At 44.7% G+C, this 19206-nt stretch overlaps 1 protein-coding gene across 1 annotated transcript in view; it reads left to right on the top strand.

Moving 5' to 3' along the window:
* The window catches only part of SERGEF (secretion regulating guanine nucleotide exchange factor), a 219351-nt gene that overhangs the window by 128659 nt on the left and 71486 nt on the right, over positions 1-19206 (top strand). Inside the window, 1 exon segment of the mRNA XM_025459675.2 lies at positions 8692-8728. Coding sequence (XP_025315460.1) covers positions 8692-8728 — 37 coding nt within the window.

The raw sequence follows: 19206 nt of genomic DNA, 5'->3' as shown, positions 1-19206 counted from the left end.
CTCTCTCCCAAATAAATAAAATCTTCAAAAAAAAGTTACTAGGGGTACATCTGGGTGGCTCAGTCTGTTAAGCATCCAACTCTTGATTTTGGCTGAGGTCATGATCTCAGGGTCCTGGGATGGAGGCACCTCCCCTTTCCGTGGGGCTCCATGCTCAATGGAGAGTCTGCTTGGGATCCCTCTGCCCCTCACCTGCTCACTCATGCTCACACACTCTTTCTCTCTCTAAAATAAAACAAATCATTTAAAAAAAAGTTACTAGGATTAGTTACTTTTTTCCCCTTTATAACAGTTATATGACTTATTTGAAATAAGTTTTGCCTATTTTTGAGCTTCGTGTAAATAGAGTCACACACTGTTTACCCTTCTGTATCTGATTTCTTTTGTTCACCAAAGTTCTTGAAGATTTATCCATGTTGTGAATAGCAGTTTATTATAAAATATTCTTTTTTTATTATAAAATATTCTGAATATACCACACTTTATCCATTTTGCTGCTGATGAATATTTGGTTAATTTTATGTTTGTATTTATTATGAATAAAACTGCTATGAACATTCTTACACATGTCTTTGGATGGGATAAAATAATCATTCATTTTGGGTACCTGGTTCTCCTGGCATCTATATATCTATCTATGTTTACCTTTGGTAGATAATGCCAAATAGTTTTTCAAAGCAGTTGTTGAATTTATATTCCTGCCAGCAGTGTAAGAGTTTTCCAGTTATTCCACATCCTTGCCAGCATTTGGTAATGGCAGTCTTTCTAATTCCAGCCCATCTTGGCTATTAGGGCAAGAGTTCAATTGTTTTTGAGAAAGATGCTATAGGGTGTTTAACTGTCCTGATTCTGTTAATTACCTGTATTTGAAGTTGGTTGTTCAGCGCACATGGTTCTATGCTGTTCTCAAGAGTGTAAATAACTTAATGGTGTGCCTTTCCTGAAATCTAGATGCATTGTTGCATTAGGTGCTTTTGGTAAAGATCAGAGGTAGTCTTGAGTTACTCTGGTATTGTAAGAATGGGTATAAGTTGGCAAAATAGGTAAAGCGAATGCTGGAAGGTCATTTAGAACACAAGCTACCTCGGCAGCCCAGACCCTCTTATGCCCTCAGCAGTAGGATCAAGAAATCTCATATTCTAGTGACTTAGCTACTCTTCTCTAGTTTGACTATTCCTGTTGTCCTGGCTCCTCTGCCTGTTGCTGCTCCTTTCATTAACCTTTCTTGTGTCTGTTTCTTCCAGCTACCAACTAAAGGACTCACTCCCTACAATCACTTACAGGCAGAATTTTCACATCAGGCCACTTCACAGGGTATAGCTAATCTATGCGTTAACCTCCTTAGAGACAGGTATCTGTCCATAGTCCATCCACGCCAGTTAGGTATGGGCACAAGAAACAGGAGTACCTGGTATCAACATGGCAACTTAGGAGAAAGGAATTCCCTTGAAGTGAGGAAAGCAAGCATTCTGAGTGTCTGCTAGTTTAACTGTGTATATTATATTCTAATTCAGCAGACATTTCTTTAGCTCTCTCCTTTTTTTTGCCAATAGGGTAACTCTGTTGGAAAGGGAAATGAACCTATGCCAGTTCCTTTTATATGTTCCTAAATTGTATATTTTTATATATCGTGGACACATATCTGTAGAACAGTGTTCAAGCTCAAAGTAAATTTTATTCTGTAGATTGGGGGGAATGGGGGCATGAACAGGTTTTAGTATGTATGAGATCTATTTGGTTATTATTCTGTTTTAAAGATGAGGGAACTGAAATCCAGAGAGGCAAAGAGATTTGCCCAAGGCTACGTGACAAGGAAGTGGCAGGGCTAAGACTCAACATCCAGGTCTTCTGGGTCTGTAACTCCTACCCCACACTGACTGGGGAGACATGCCCTACCCCAGTACCCAAATTATTAATAGTACAAAGGAGAGCTGACAAGAGTAAACTCCAGCCAAGGCAAGTGGTAGGATTTGAGAGATCTGGGAGGCTTCCTCAAGGCAGTGGGTTTGGAACGGAGTCTTGTAGGCTTCGGGTTCATAGTATATGAAGAGAGAATGGTGCAAAAGTGGGGAAACAGATTTCCCAGGGACAGAGAAGCTACATAGGTTTCTATGTAGCAAAGGAGAGAGAGAGAGAGAGATACACCAGGTGTGGTAGGAAGTTAGGAGGCTTTGAGACTATGACAGCTTCCAAATAAAAAATCAGATTATGACATGACAGAAGAAAGCTTGAAGTCATTTAGGTGGCTTTTTAAAAAGTCCAGCATGGGGGCATCTAGGTCCCATCTCAGCCATTTTAGTGTCTGACTCTTGGTTTCAGTTCAAGTCATGATCTCAGGGTCCTGGGACTGAACTTCCCCACTGGCGCTCAGTGGAGAGTCTGCTGGAGAATTCCCTTCCTCTTCCTCTGCCCCTGCTCCCGTACATGAGCATTCTCTCTCTCTCTCTCTCTCTCTCGCTCGCTCAAATAAATAAATCTTTTTTTTTTTTAAGAGTCTAGCCTGGAATGAAAAGGACTGAAGATGGAGCAGCTAGAGATTAAGACAGATTTGAGAATCTTTGGGAAGGCAGAACTAACAGGGTGGAGACAGACTAGGAGGAGGTAGAGAGCTGCCACTAGAGAATTTGAGCTTCAGTGATGGGGGTGGTCTGGTGCCGGGATCAGAAGAGGAGGGACAGTATGTATAGTGGGGAAGCCCACAGGCTTTGGATCAAGGCTGACTTGGGTGCATAGCCCCTTGTGACTTGGGACCAGTGATTTAGCTCCTCTGAGTTTGCTGACCTGTTGAGTAAGGGACACAGATTCCCACTTCCCAGAGTAGCTGTGAGGATGTGAGGCAGTGCAGGGAGAGTGAAATTCTATGATGCCACATGCCTGGCATCCAGGCATTTACCAAATCTTAGCTCCCTTCCTCCACAACCCAATCTCTCAGAGGAAGTAGTAGAATGTACTTTAAGACTCATCTTCTTATATGAAATATACTTCAGGAAAAAAAAAGGAATTGTCTTTACAGGGAAAATGGGTTCTTTGGGAACCCAATCAATGGGACTTTGAATTGGAGGACAGATGGAGCCTCTTATTTTTTAGCCTCCTTTGACATCTAGGCTTCAGTTAAAAATTGAAGCCCTCACAAAGGAGTTAGAAGTATCTTTGCAAGGCTAAGTACTTCCAAAAGCAAGCACCTGTGCTGCCTCTCTGCTGCCTCGATGACCTCCATTTGGGGCTATTTCTGAGCCTAGGGGTAAAACTCCATTGGCTGACAGGACCGCAGCTTTCTGTAAAACATGCCCAGCGTCCCAGCCTGCTTTTATAACAGGTTTGGAAATTCTAGTTGTCTCCTCAGACTTGTACACACAGCAGCTGGGTTTGGGCAAGGTTCTAGCAAAGGCTGCACTGAGGCACCCATTCCCTTCCCTGGTAACCCCCGCCGTCGGGAGGCTGCCTCTCTGGAGCTGCTCCCAACACGCTTCTCCTGCGGGCGGTGGTGCCTGCCAAAGACTCTCCGAGGCGTGGAGCCCAGGCTTCGAATCCCTCCTCCGAGTCCCCGGGAATGGCCCGCCTCCGCCAGGCTCCTGGTTGCCATAGCATCCGCGGGCACACGGGCCCATTGGCACAGGGCGGGAACCAATCAGAAGGCCCGCTGTGCTCCTGGGTGGTCCCAGGGCTGCCAGGGGGGCTGCTCCCTGGAAGATGACGGTGGCTCCAGGCCAGTGACACAGGACTGGCCCAGGCCCCGCATCCTCTCCTTGGGATGTCAGTGCTACTTCCCCTGAGTCCTGGTGACACCTTCCCTGCTCACCCCGCCCCCCAAGAGTTGAGCAATCTAGTGGAGTTACCCGCTAGGGAGGGCAGGGGAGAAGCTTTGTTGCCACTTTACAGCCTTTCCCCCTGGAAAAAGCTCTAGAGCAGCTTCTTGATTGGTCCAGAAGTGGGCGCTCCTAGCCCCAGGAAGATGTTTGGGCCTTTGTGAGTCTAAAGCCGCCCCAGCCTTAGGATCCCTTGCTAATAGGCACATGGTTTCCAGATCTAAGGAACTGGAACTAGGTGGGCGGTTTATTTCTATCCTGTTTGCCAACAGGAAGGTTAAAACGATTGGGAGGACGGGAAAGTTGAATCTGAAAGATCATAGAATCCTGCACCTCCACTCGCTGTAAGAGACTGAGCAAGTTACTGTACTCTCTGAACCCCAGTCGCCCGATTTGTATAAACAGTTATAACAAAAGAACCTCTCTGCTAAGGTTGGGGTAAGTTTAAATGAAATAATACAGGCAAAGCAGTTAGTCCGGTGGCTGGCCATAAGCACTCAGTAAGGGGTAGTCACCTGTTTTTAGAAGCGGTACAACAGTACTGCCCAGAGCTAGAGAACTTACATAATAACATTTGACAGATGTTTTCACCTTCATCTAATTTTTGTTTATTCATCTAATTTAGTTATTCATTCATTTAACCCATTAGTGCATTCAGCATATAGTCTCTAGGCATCTACTCTCTGTACTATTCCAATTTCCGTCTACGTGCTACCGAAGTGAGCACATACTGCCTGGGCATCTAATGCCAGTCAGTTCATCCCTGTCCAGCCGTACCTAGTGGGATCCAGCCCCCAGGCCGGTTGCCACTTTCTTCACAAGAACTGATGGAGTCTAGCCTGGCAGAAGGCTCTCCAGGAGATCTTGGCCCCATGGCAGTTGGGGGTTTGGAAATTGTTTTCTGCAGCTCTGCCTCCTGTGGCTGAGGGGCCTGAACAGAGCAGTCAGTACAGGTTTCCACAGCTGCTTTTGTTCCCCTCACTTGTGGGGAGGAGTGCCCCCTTCTCCTGAAGGCCCCAATTGGAAAGCTGGAACCTACTTTCTCCGTAGTGGGACTCCCGTCTCCTGGGACTGACCTCCTTTGTTGGCCCACTGGATTTTGCCATCTGGAGTTCCTGAAGCAATCCGACTGTAACTTTTCAGGCTCCTATCACCTCCACACTGTGTTCTTGTAGCGCTGTTCCCTTCCTGGCCTCCCTGTGCATCTCAGCACCCGGCTCCAGTTTGGCTGGAGTGATCACACCACTACTCATGCTTGTTTGGGATCATCTAACTTCTCTGGGCCCCTCATCTTTGTACCCCTCACCCCTCCAACTTCATGCCCCCATATACTTGGGCTGTGTGACAGAGACAGGGGGAGGGGAGGCACTCTCCTGGCACGTCTGAGTGACAGAGGTGCTTCACACATGCACACTTCATAAATAGACTTCTCATGTGTGATGAGGCCGTGCTGTTGGGAGCAGGTCAGGTGGAGCAGCTGGCTCCACTGCGAGCATCACCAGGAGGTGATGTTTGGGCAATCTTAAAGGATTTAGCTAGGTAGACAATGGGAGAAAGGGAATTCCAGTCAAGGAAAATAGCATTCACAAAAGCCTGAAATTGCCTCATGTTCTTAGATAAAATATAATGTGTGAATGGGGAAAAAAAAAAAAAGGGACTATGTTATTTGGGGTTGAGTGTTCATGAGTAGCAGAGGGAAGAAGTGAGGCCAAAAAGCTGAACAGGGACCTTCTCATGCGCACCTTGAAAGCCACCACTGGGAGCCTGGGAACGGCTTTACACAGGGGCCTCACATTCAGATTTATATGCTAGGCAGGTGAGACAAATGGCTGTGAGGGGATGGATGGTCTCATTTGTTCGCTAGCAAATTCTGTGAGGCAGACGGGTCGACACTATTATCTACTTGTTACACTTGAGAACACTGAGGCCCGAGCAGTTAAATATCTTGCCAAAGGTCTCAGAGCCAAGAGCCAGAGAGCCGAGCACCTCGGATGCACCTGGCTTCCTGGCTCTGAATCTCTTCCTCCTGGGCATGCTGCCATTGTGAACAGAGTCTTCTAGAAAGCTGCCTGCAGCTTCATAGCGGGTAGATGCTGACAGGAGCAATATGAAGCCCATGGTCATTGATACGATCTTGCTGAAGGAGTGTAGCACTGGGATTTTGCGGCCTGTGGTCTTCAGTCTCCTGACCCATACGCCAGGGCACAGGCAGCAAGGCGCAGCGGGGAGCTGTGAGCCTCAGGCCCTGCAGTGCTCGGCAAACTCCATTCATCAGTGCCTCGCTCATTAATTCAGAGCAGCATCTGCCGCCTGGTGCTGGCATTTGTCAGTGGCTTGTTTCTGCAAGCCCCCGGTCTTCCAGGTTGGTCAGCTCTGTAGTCCGCAGCCCCAGGCTGAACCCTGGCAGTCAGAGGCTGGCCCCTTCTCTGTCTGCGGTTTGTAAAATGAAATAACTTTATTTTTTAAAAAAGTAACATCTAGCAACACAGAACACAAGCTTAGAGATCAGACAGGTGTAGCTCTTGAGTTCTGCTGCTGCCACATAGCTAGCTATGGGCCTCAGTTTTCTTATCTCTAAGGTGGGCGCAAACCTCCCTGGAAGGATTATTGGGATGATTAAGATGAGATGATGTTTACCGAGTGCCTTCACATGCTGCTTGGCTTTTCTACATCCTCAATATTTAATGACTTTAATTCCTGCTGTTATTGCTGCACGACTACTGCCGCCATCACAGTTAAAGACTCTTTGAAAAACAGAGAACAGAAGAAAAAATATATTATAATCCTACCATCATGATGCAACTACCATCATAATTTATATTTCCTTCAACTCTTTTTTCCTCCCACAACTCCAGAACATATCAGATTTTATAGCATATTTATTTTATAGCCATATTTATTCATTATTTTTCTTCTGTAGTGGGTACATTTATTTTTCCTATGTTGAGTAATTTGTTTCTGACTATAAGATTACTGTATAAAATTTAGAGAACATAGAAAAAGCAAAAGGACAAACCATACTTTTAATGCATACCTCATTCCTAGCCCTGAGGCTATCACTATAGACTTTTTTTTTTTTTTTTTTAGATTTTATTTATTTATTTGAGAGACAGAGAGTGAGCGAGAGAAAGCATGAGCAGGATGAGGGGCAGAGGGAGAAGCAGACTCCCCACTGAGCAGGGAGCCCAATGCCAGGCTCGATTCCAGGACCCCAGGATCACGACCTGGTGCAAAGGCAGATGCTTAACCGACTGAGCCACTCACGTGCCCCTACTATAAACTTTTGATGTATCTTCTCCAGTCTTTTGTTGTATTTTATTACAGAGTCAAGATCACATTACATATGCAGTTTGTAAATGATTTTTCAGTTCATAGGATATCATGAGCATTTTTCTTTGTTGTAAGCATTATTTTTCAAGGCTACGTAAGAGTCCATCAGATGGCTCCACCATAATTTACATAAGCATTCCTCTGTTGCTAGACATCTAAGTTCTTTCCAATTCCTCAGTCTAAGCAGCTTTTTATGAGGGAACCTAGGGACCCAGCCTCAGTGTAACCAGGAAGCATAAAGTGAACTTGTGCTGTGTGTATGGTCCTGGGTGAAAGAAGGTGGAACCCGTCAGGCAAATTAGACGCTGAGCCTGCCTCAAGAGAGTTCAGAGGGAAATATTTATTGGTGTGAAATATGCAGGTGTTTCTTTGCCCCACACTGTCAGGGAGTTCACCTAAGTGCAGGTATCTCTATTCCTGTGGAAGCTGGGATCTGGAACACGCAGCTTTTACAAAGACAAAAGTCTCAGAAGCTTTACTGACCCTTCTCACCTACCAGTGTGCTATTAGGCCTCCAATACTCAAATGTCTTTTGAGCCTGTTACCTTGACTGCCAGGGGCCTGTACTAATGACCTTTGAATATCACTTCCAAGTGGTTTTCACTGGGAAGGGGTGAGAAGCTACAGCATCAAGAAAGGAACTTGCATGAGCCTCAGGAGAATCAGAGATCTCCCAAGCCTCAGGAGAATCAGTCTTTGTTTTGATGCACACTTGCTCCGGCATCCGAGGCCAGTTATTTCCTCTTACCAAGCCTCTGTTTTCTCCTCACAACGTAGAAAGATTGGACTAGATGATCTCCAGGGCCATTCCAGCATTGATGTTCCGTGGGGACCTGAAGTCTTCCTCTTGCTAGGAGCTGAAGTGAGCATCCTGATAAAGGCCACAGGATGCTTCTCCAGAGTCCAGAGTTTCTTTTAATTAGTGCCTGGGGAAGCACTGATGCTTTTATATTCCCACTTCCTCCTGGTAGCGGCTGGGCTGAGTAGAGACTGAAAGGCAGGAAGTGCTGCTCGCTGGGTGAAAACACTAGAACCCCAAAGGATTGTCTCTTATGTAGTAGGTATTTTTTCTTTCATGTACTTGGTTTTTTCATTCGTTCTCTTACTTAGCAGATGTTAACTGAGCCCCAGACCTTATACAATCCAGAGGTGAATGAGACTCAGGCCTGTTCTCAAGACATATGCAGTCTAGTGAGAGACAGGAACAAGTGTAAAGGTAATAAAAGAATTGCTTTGATGGGGGTACAGAGAAGTTGCATAATAAAGGGAGCACTTGAGTCTACCTAGAAGCAGGGGAGTCTCAGTGGACACAATGAGGCTTTAAAGGATGAGTGCAAGTTTTCTAGGCAGACAGTCGAGGAGAGGGCATTCCAAATAGAGGAGCCACATGTGCAAAGGCCCGGAGGTATGAGAGTACATGTCGTGTTCTTTGTGTGACTGGAGGTGAAAGGGACAGTGAAGCAGGTGAAGTGACTTGAGAAAAAGTCAAGTACTTTTCCTTGGACAAGGAATTTTCTTTCTCTAATATAACTTACTATTTTTTTTCTTTTTGTAGGTCTCTTGTGGCTCCGAGCATAATCTGGCAGTGATTGGTAAGTAATTAGTATAGTGATAACTGTGTGTTTTCTCAAACTCCTGTGGTAGAGTTAGAGAAGACTTTTGGTTAACCAAAGGCCGAGGTGCATGTGTGTGTGTGTACATGTTGGGGGAGACTCTAGGAAATGGAAGGCTTTGATTGCCCAAGGCTTTACTAGAAGCCCCTTTTCTAAAACTTTCTATCCACATCATTGAGCATCTTTTTAAGGTACCTAAGCTGGCCTCCCTGCCCCAGGCAGTGGCATTTGAGGATATTAAAGATTTCATAGGCCACGGATATCATGTGTAGAAAGCCAGACATAAAAGGGGAGAAGGATTGGGCTGCTCCTATTTCTCTGAATAAATCCCTTGCTCCACCTCTTTCCTCTTTCTTTGGAAACATGGGGCTCTGCTCACTGCCTCCGCTGCCTTGTATTCCATGGCACTTAGGAACCCCCAGATGAAACCAACCTTCTGATTAGTTGAGGTTTCCACCTAACTGATTCTGGATAATCGGGGTGCACTGTTTTTACACTTAGGCCTATGAGTAATTCCTTCAAGAAGCTTTCTCATTACTTCTCCGGGTAGACCAGTCTCCATATCACAGTGCATTAAAGAGACAAGAGTATAGGGCCCAACTGCCTGAATTCAGTACAGGCTTCCCCTTACTAGTTGTGTGAAGTTGGGCGAGGTACTTAACCCTTCCATGGGAGGGCAGTAGCGCCTACCTTCTAGGATTGCTCTGAGGGTTCCAGGAGTTTATTTATATATATATATATACACAAATATATACAAATAAATATATATAAATACACACACACACACATATGGCACATAGAACCGTGCTTAGGTCCTAGTAAGGGTTTTAGAAATATTCCTTGTTATTATCTTTTTAAAAAAATATTTTATTTATTTATTCATGAGACACACAAAGAGAGAGAGAGGCAGAGACACAGGCTGAGGGAGAAGCAGGCTCCATGCAGAGAGCCCTATGTGGGACTTGATCCTGGATCTCGGGATCATGCCCTGGGCTGAAGGCAGACACTCAGCCGTTGAGCCACTCAGACGTCCCTCATTGTTATTATCCAATATGTGTTCTAATTGCCCTCCTTGGGGCTTTAAAATGGAGGGATTAAAAATCAAGGTTCCCTCCTGCTCTGATATTTTAGGATCCTGTTACAAACCCATCACTGCCTGCATTCTGTTGATGATTTCTGTTCCTGGCTACTTCTCTCCCAGCCTGTGACTCAGCTTCTGAAGGCCAAGACCCCTGCATTCTCCTTTTGTTTCCTGCCTATTTGCAGCACCCAGAGCAGTGCCTGGTACTCAGCAGAGACTCGGGCACTGTTTTCTGAATTGAGCTCAGACTGGCTCAGCCGCCTGCGGTGGCAGCAGTTTGAAGCACTACTCTGTAGGCCTGAACGTGATGTGCAACGAGGCAGAACCAAGGACAGCTGAGGAGGTAGGCTGCCAGCCAGCAGAGGGGGTGGGGAGTAAACTGGGCTAGAGTCAGAGAAGGAGCGAGAAAATGTAACAGCAAACCTGCATGCTTTGCAGCAGCACCAGATACTTTATACCGGAACTGCTTCAGCCTGGGTGTAATTAAGACAAGCTAATCAGAGAATCAGAGGTGGTGCCTAGGATGCTGCTGCTGCTTTCACTGGTCTAGGAGAGAGGTTGGCTCCCTCTATAAGCCGCACAAACAAGAAGATTGCAGGGAATCTAAATACATGAAAGAGCACAATCCAGATGAAGGAGGGGCCGGAGCCAGCAGGGCGCAGGCTGAGTGACAGAGGCAGCCTAGGGCTGCAGAAAGAGCATAGACTCCGCAGGCAGGCAACCTTGGTTCACACCAGCTTCGTCTCTGTGTGAGCTTCCGTTTCCCCCCCTCATCTACGTAATGGGGAGAATTCCACTTTGCAGGATTGCTGTGAAGATTAAGTATGTGAGATACCTGGTATATAAGGGGTGTGAGAGAAATGTGCGTGCGTGTGTGTATTTTTATAATTCTATTTGCTTCTCATTTCTCTTGGTCAGGGTGGGGGGAGAATGGCTTGCTCGTGTAACTGTGCTAGTGAAGTGATTGTCACTTGGGAGAGAGAACGGATACCATGCTGCAAAGGTGTCCAGTGTTATACCCAAGTGAGGAGGACGTCAGAGGCAGCGGAGAGCAAGGTGTGCCCGTGAGCTCCCGGAGGGCGGACGTGTTCTTTCTGTTCTGTCCTCAGTGCCCTGGTCTTGGCTCACAGGCTGTTGCGTGCATGGTTGCAGAGTCGGGGAAGGGCCCGGGCACGCGGCTTCGAGCATCTCTACCTGCTTGCACCTGAGCTGGCAGCAGAGGTGCCCACCACTGGCGTGATAGGGACCCCGGGTGCCCAGCCCAGCGCGGGCTGTGCTGGAAGCCACGAGAAGCACAGTTGGCTCTGGCAGAAGGCCAGAAGTGGGAGACAGCCCGAGGAGGAGAGCCCTGCGGCCTTGGGTCTCGCAGCCAGCTCCTCCCCACAGCCCTCCTAAGGTGCCTGCGGATGGATTCCTCTGGTTTGTGTCTCATTCCCCAAGACCTGGGTCCTCTGTGCCTGGTGACAGGTCTCACGTGTGATAGGCGCCAATGGTTTCAGAATAGACTAGAACAGAGGATGAGGAAGACAAACTTTCCTCAAGTGTAGAAACGGCTTTGGTGCCTAATGAAGGTGCCACAGACAAACCAGGAAGGGACATGGAATAGAGGTGGGTGGAAGGACAGAGCTGAGGACCTGCTCTGTCTTAGAATGGACAAAGCATATTTGTTGCACCCATTTTATAGAGAAGAAACCTGAGACTCAGAGGTTCGACAGGTTGTCCGGAGGAAGTAGCGATAAATAGTAGAGCTGTCTACCTGACTTCCAACACTGCTCTTTCGACCCTGTCATATCCTAGGACCTGAGGCAGTATGGGGGGTGGTTAGGAAGAGCACAGGCACTAGGTCAGATTGCTTGATTCAAATCCTGACTCCTACACTTAGGGGCTGTGTAACCTTATAGCAGTGGCTTAACCCCCCTGTGTCTTGATCACCTCATCTGAAATATATTATTGACCTCATGAGGTTGTTATGTAAAGTGCTAACAGTGCTTGGCACAAAAGTAGAGGCTCAATGAATGTTAGCTGGTATTATTTTTTTTTGTTTTAATTTTTATTTATTCATGATAGGCACACAGTGAGAGAGAGAGAGAGGCAGAGACACAGGCAGAGGGAGAAGCAGGCTCCATGCACCGGGAGCCTGACGTGGGATTCGATCCCGGATCTCCAGGATCGTGCCCTGGGCCAAAGGCAGGCGCCAAACTGCTGCGCCACCCAGGGATCCCTAGCTGGTATTATTATTATCACTATCATCATCATCATCATCATCATCATCATCATCATCATCATCATCATATATTAAGACTTCAAGGAAGGAATTGTAGGATGAGCATAGGAAGGCTTGAGGCTCAGGGTGGGAGCCTCAGAAGAGGGAAGTGTCTTCCCCAGAATGCCGGGGACCAGTGCAGGATCTCAGCCTAGCTGCAGAAGGGATTTGTAAAACTTGGAGTCTAGGGACCCCAGTCTGTGGGGATCTGGAAATCCCGACTGCCCTGGAAACAATGTCAGACCAGATTTGTTTCAGATCAGGCTTCTGCTATCCCCTGCCCCAGACAGGGATTCAGAACATGCATGTTCCAGCTGAAGCAGACCCCACAGCAGCCTTACTTAGGTTTCTTAGTAAGCAGAATAATTCTACTCTGCTACTTCATTTGCTTCCAGGTTTCTTTTTCCCCTTCTTTTGCAATTTGGTTTGGTTCTTTGCTTAGTTTTCCAGTGAGCCTTCTTTTGACATATTCTGTGTCTGCCACCAGGCATTGCCATGGCTAGACAGGATGGTGAGGTGGTACAAGTTCCCACTTTGGACAAAGGAGGAGCTGCTGGAGCTCGGCATAGAGAGAAACTCAAGTGACCATGAGGAAGGAGGCCAGAGGCCACAGCTGGCTTGGCCACTTCTAACTGTGCGCCTTACATAGTCGTTCCACCTCAAGGAGCCTGATCCCTCATCTGTACAGTCAACCACCCCTGAAAGTTGTTCTTCCAAATGGCATAGGTATGTCAGGTGCCTGCTCAGTGCCTGCCACATAACAGGTGCTCAGCAGGTGCTCGCTCGCTTGGCAGGTTCCTGAGCCATTTTTTCTTTCTGCCTTCCCACCTAGGATTTCCCTCTACCTCTCACAGAGCTGGCTGACTGGCTCCCATTCGTGGGCATAGATAGACTAAGGTCAGCAGAGGTGACATGAGGGCATGTGACCACCACTTACTCAGAAGATCCCTGCCTACCAGAGGCTGCTCCCAGGCCCAGCTCTGTCTTCGGGGCCCTCACCTCCGTGTCTGGCTGAATTGGCTCCAGCTGTTCTGCTTCCCCTAGGAGCAGCTTATTTTGGCTTGAATGGGCAATTTGTTTGCCTTCTCTCCTGATGTGCAGTTGTTCAGCCTTCCCTTCCTGCAGAGAAAAAAGAGCTGACTGCATTTCCTCTCTCCCAGCTCCACGCAGACCTTTGGAAAGGATTTTATTGGTGGCCTTTTCCTGGAGCATTCAAGCTTGCCAGACAGGCATTGTTAAAGGGTTAGATATTTGGCAGGAAAGTGTCATGCCTCCCCCTCCTCCTCCTCCAAGCAAAGCCAGCTTTTACCAAATTGGAGCTATAATCTATGTAAGGATCTTTTTCCCCCCTTCGTTTTGTGATGATTTCCAATTACTGAACCTTTATACCTTTATAATACGTGTGGTATAGCATCTGACCTTGGCTTGAAACCCGTCAGACAGGGTCATATAAGAATTTAATAGTGAAAACTAAATCTTTTTTGACACTGGTTGTTCCTCTGAGAGGTAATACCTCCAAACCCCAGGGCCTTGCAGAGAGCTTAGGGGCAAGTATAAACTTGTATGGTCCTATGCTCAGTGTGATTGGCAAAGCATAAATGCTTTATATTATCTCATTTAATCCTCAGAGCAAATCGCTGATTGGTGCTGTTGTTAACTCCATTTTCTAGATGAGGGAAGCTGAAGCATCGGCTGAGCAGTTTGTTAGGAGGAATCAGTGTGTCAGGTCTTTAACCCAGGCCTCTAACTTCGGAGCCTGTGGTCCTCACGCTGCCTTCCATGCTGTCACTTCCAGTGACAGTCCAGCCTGTTCTTAAGGCCACCAGATAAGATGATCTCATCTCTTCATTTCAATACTTCGTTCCCCTTCATGTTAGCAACTTCTTCTGTCTTCTAGCCTAAATGTTTCTGCTTCAGATTCAGCAGTTCTCTGTATAATTACCAGATAGAATTGTGGAGTTGATGACATCATTTTGTAAAACTACCCCTTTGAGGTGGTTTCCCCTCTCATTGTCCTTTACCTCTTAAAATAATTAATTTACTTATTTAATTTTTGAACAATTAATATATGCACGTGATTCAAACTTAAAAGGCATAAGATTTAAAATGAAAAACTTCCCTTCTACCCTGTCCCCCATTTGTCCAACATCCAAAAACCCTTGTACCACATGTGCAGCTAATGTCTGTTGTTCTGTGTGTCTCTAGTTCCTTTTTGCATATATTAAGTAAACGCTAAGATATATTTTTATCCCTCCTTTCACATAAATGGCACTATATTATGTACATTTTGTAGTGTCTTTTTCTTTCAGCAATTTATCTGGGAAATCTTTACATATCAGTATAAAAGCCTTCCTAGTTAGTTATTATAGGTACATAGTATTACAATATACCTATGTTCCATGATTTATTTAACCCGTGCCCTTGTGATGGACATGTAGATCATCTCTGGTATTTTGCTATTAAAGGTAATGATGTAGTGAATAACCTTGTGTATATATGTCATTTCATTTGTGAGATGTTGAAGAACAAATCCCTAGAAGTGAAATTACTGTATCAAAGAGTAAGTATGTCAGTTTTGCAAGAGGAATTGCCTTCATAGACAGATTTGCCTTCATAGGAATTATACCATTTTTCACTCCCACTAGCAATATATGAGTGCCTGTTTCTGCAGCCTCCCTAAGAATTTAAGAAACTTCTAGATTTTCAATGATCTAATAGGTGAAAAACTAAGGTGGTTTTTGTCTTATTTTTTTTAAATTGAAGTACAATATATATACAGTAAAGTGTACAGATCTTAAAGGTTCAGTTTGATGAATGTTTATATATGTATATACCTAGGAAACCACCACCCAGTACAAGATACAGGATGTTTCAAGCACCCCAGAAGATATCTCCTCTCAGTTAATACCCTAGCCCTAGAGTTAACTGCTCTTCTAACTTCTGTCTCCAGAAATGAGTTTTGCATGTGGTTGAACTTCATGTAAAGGGTGTTATGCACTTTGTACTCTTTTGTGTTCAGCTTCTTTATTGAACACATTGTGTCTCTAAGAATCATGTATTTCATATACAGTGGAAGTTCTTTTTTTATTGGTCAGTAATAGCCCACTGGATGAATGTACCACAACTTATATGTCCATTTCACTGTTGAAGATTTGGATTGCTTCTAGTTGGAGGATTATGAGTAAGGCTGCTCTCAAAATTCTTATACCTGCCTTTTGGTGAAAATACACATTGATTTCTCTTCCGTGTGTAACTGAGAGTATGATTTCTGGATCATATCCTTAGCATGAGCAGATAAACAGTTTTCCGAAGTAGTAGGGCCAATTATATATATTGCCCATCAGCAATATACGGGAGTTCCAACTGTGCCATATCCTTGCCAGGTATTTTCAGTCTTGCTGATTGAGGCTATCCTGTGGGGTAAGTAGTGTGGAACCTCACTGTCATTTTAGTTTACATTTTTCTTATAACCAATAATACAGAGCACCATTTCATATACTTACAGGCCACTTAGGTAGCTTCTTCTGTCAAGTGCAAAGACTTAATTAAGCGCACTCTCAAGTGGGTTTTGTCTATGTTTTTCTTAATGGTTTACAGGCATCCTTTATCTGATGGATCCAAGACCTTTTCTCTGTGTGTGTGTGTGTGTGTGTGTGTGTGTGTACACACACATATATAGCGTGAACTAACTTATACATATATACATATATGGTATATATATACCATAGTATATACATATATATATACACACACACATATATATATAGTGTGTGAACATCTTTTCCCAGTCAGTGGCCTGCTCTTTTGCTCTCTTAATGGTGTCTTTTGTGCACAGATATCCTTAACTCTAATGAAGTCCAATTTATTAATCTTTTATTTAATAGTTTGAGGTATTTGTGTCCTCTTTAAAACATTTTTGATTGCTCCAAGGTCATGAAATGAAAATATTCTCCTTTGTGTTCAACTTGAAACTTTATTATTTTGCCTTTTACATTTTAGGCTTACAATCCATTTTGAATCAATATAAAAAAGCAACAAAACATTGCTCTAAAACCTTCTACTGAAAAGTTTGTCCTTTCTCCATTGAATTTCAGAGGCTCCTTTGTTGTAAATCAAGGGACTATATATGTGTAAATTTGTTTTTGGACTCTCTCTTCTCTTTCATTAGTTATTTTTCTATGTGCATTCTAGTACCAAACCACCTTGATTGCAGCTTTATAATAAATTCTGGTATCTGGTATTAAGTCTTCCAACGCTGTTCTTCTTTAAGATGATTGTGGCCTTTCTAATCCCTCTATTTGTAGTTGTGAATGAAAATTGAGCACCTTTTTGTATATTCAATAGGAGCTCTTTGTATTTTTTCCTTTTTTAAATTTTTATTTATTTGAGAGAGTATGTATGTGCACAAGCAGGGAGAAGAGCAGAAGAGGAAGGAGAGGGAGAGAATCTCAGGCAGACCGCCACTGAGCATGGAACCTGATGCGGGGCTCTATCTCACAACCTTGAGATCAGAACCTGAGCTAAAACGAAAAGTTGGATGCTTTACTGATGGAGCCACCCAGGCACCCCTGTATTTATGAAGGGTTTCTCCATAACTTATTAGTTTTTCATGGCTACAATAACAGATTACCAGAAAATTAGTGGCTTTAAACAACACAAATGAGTTATTGTACAGTTCAAGGTGAAAAGTCCGAAATGGGTCTCACTGGGCTAAAATCAGGGTGTCAGCAGGCTGCATTTTTTTTTTTTTCCTGAGGTCTATAGGGAGAGTGTTTTCTTGCCTCTTTCAGCTTCTGGAGGCCACCTGTGTTTCTTGACTGTGACCTCTGCCATCTTCAAAGCAGTGGCTGGTTGAATCAATCTTGCATCACATCACTCTGATGCTGACTTTCCACAGGATTCCTTTAGGCCCCCCTCCTGCCCTGGAAAATCCAACATAATCTCCCTATCTTAAAGTCAGCTAATTAACAAATTTAATTTCATCTACCACCTCAGTTCTTCTTTGCCATGTCATGTAACACTCACAGGCTCCAGGAATTAGGACTTTGGGACAATATTGTCTGGCCTGCCTCAGTATCCTTTGCCCTTTCTTCTAGTTAGATTGTTGGTCTTTTTCTAATAAATTTCTAGGAGCAGGACGCCTGGGTAGCTCAGTTGGTTAAGCATCTGCCTTCAATTCATGTCATGATCTCAGGGTCCTGGGATTGAGCCCTACTTCAGGCTCCCTGCTCAGTGGGGAATCTGCTTCTCCCTCTCTCTCTGCCCCTTCCCCCCACTCACTTTCCCCACCCCCACCCCTTTCTCAAATAAATAAAATCTCTTAAAAAAAATTCTAGGAGTTTTTTATGGATTGGGAAAAGTAGGCCTTTGTGGTTCAGACTATAAATGTATTTTCTCAACTTTTTTTGTTTCTGCTTTTGGTGTTTTTGTTTGGTCCTGATTTTGCTATGCAACTTTCTCTTTCTCTATAGATGAAACGTATCAGTGTTTTCCTGTATGGCTTCTGGATTTTGAGTTAGAGAAGCCCTCCCTATTTCGGGGTATAAAAGACTTTCCTCATATTTTACTCTGGTACTTTTTATGTTTGTTTGTTTAACATGTAAGTCTCTGGTCCATTTGGAACTTATGTTGGTATAGAGTGTCAAGTGTGGATTCAACTTCATTTTTTTCCGATGGCTACCCAATATGCTTTGAACACTATTTATTGAATTCCCTTTCTTTGGCTGCCCTTCTGGATCCCATTGCTCCCAGAGCAGCCCTAAGGCATAAAGAGAGGCAGTGACTGACCCAAGATTTCCAGCTAGTCAGTGGCAGAGCTGGGAGTAGACCTTAGGTCCACCTCATGCTGTTCAGTCTAAAGCTGGTGGCTGATTCTCAAGGTACTTTCCCGGGTGGCTATGACCTCCTGGGCTGTTTGTTGAGGCAGAGCAGCCCTTTGGTTCTGTGGGTTCTCAGTGTACTATCCCAGATCATGCTTTGCTCATCTCTGGAGTGAGATATATTCATTGCCACTGCCTAGGGCACCTGGCTGCCTGGGGCACCGCACTTTCTTCTCTATCAGGCCAGAAACGCGATAAGATCTTTGGCATTTGGGAGAGATGTTTCACAATTAATACAGAGATGTTTTTACAGACCACTGGTTATTGTTTAAATCACATTTCTGTTGAGTCATTTGTTTTCAAGGCATGGCCTCACATTACAAGGTATGCCTTTTTAGCTTTCAATAAAGGTGGATTTTTTTTCGCTATTATTCCCAAAGAAGCAATGGTAGTATCACTCCACAGGCATCATTCTATATGAGACCACAGGTGAGCATTTCAGGCTGTCAAGGAGGCTCACATACTTGCTAATTACTCTTTCATGCCAGCCTTTTTGGGCACAAGATTTGTTTACCACATTTTAGCACAATGCTCTCTGATCCTCTTAGGGTTGCTTCTAGTAGCAGAAACCACAGTCGTGACCTGCTGTACTTGTTTATAAATATGAGGCTTGGGGCCTTGCAAAGGTAAATATAACAAAGGTGAACTCAAGGTAAAAACTACAGAGAGGTAGAGTGAGCTAGAAGCCACCTTCCCCAGTGGAAGGGCTGGGGTCTGGTCCCAGCTTTGTCTGCCATCTGCTCTCTATGTGATCTTGGCAGTCACTTTCCCTCTCTGGGCCTGAGGATCCCCATATGAGAAATGTTTCTAAAGTTCTGCTGCAACACTCAAGTCTGACCTCATGTCCACAAACTGCTTTGCACTTAAAAAAAAATTTATTAATGGTGGTGTCATTTAATGAGGTTTCTTCTCATAAAGATTTTTAAGTGTACAAAATGGTATTGTTATCTGTAGGCACAATATTGTACCACAGTCCTCTAGAACCTACTCATCTTCCTTCTTGAAACAGTTTTCTTGGTGTTCATGACACCCTGCTCTCCTGGTTCCTCCGTTTCATTGGCTGCTTCTCCTTAGTCTCCTTCATGGGCTCCATCTCTCTGCCCAAAAGCTCAAGGTCCGAGCACTCTGGGGCTCTGTGTTGGTCTCCCATCTTTTCTCTCTCTGCTGGTTTTCCAGTCAACCACATTTAGTCCCATGATTTAAAAAACTTTGTATGCTGATTATTTCCCAATTT

The sequence above is a fragment of the Canis lupus genome, chromosome 21, assembly GCF_003254725.2.
Source record: "Canis lupus dingo isolate Sandy chromosome 21, ASM325472v2, whole genome shotgun sequence".
In the NCBI taxonomy this organism is placed as follows: Eukaryota; Metazoa; Chordata; class Mammalia; order Carnivora; family Canidae; genus Canis; species Canis lupus.
The sequence above is the reverse complement of the archived record's forward strand: the minus strand, read 5'-3'. Positions and strand labels throughout refer to the sequence as shown.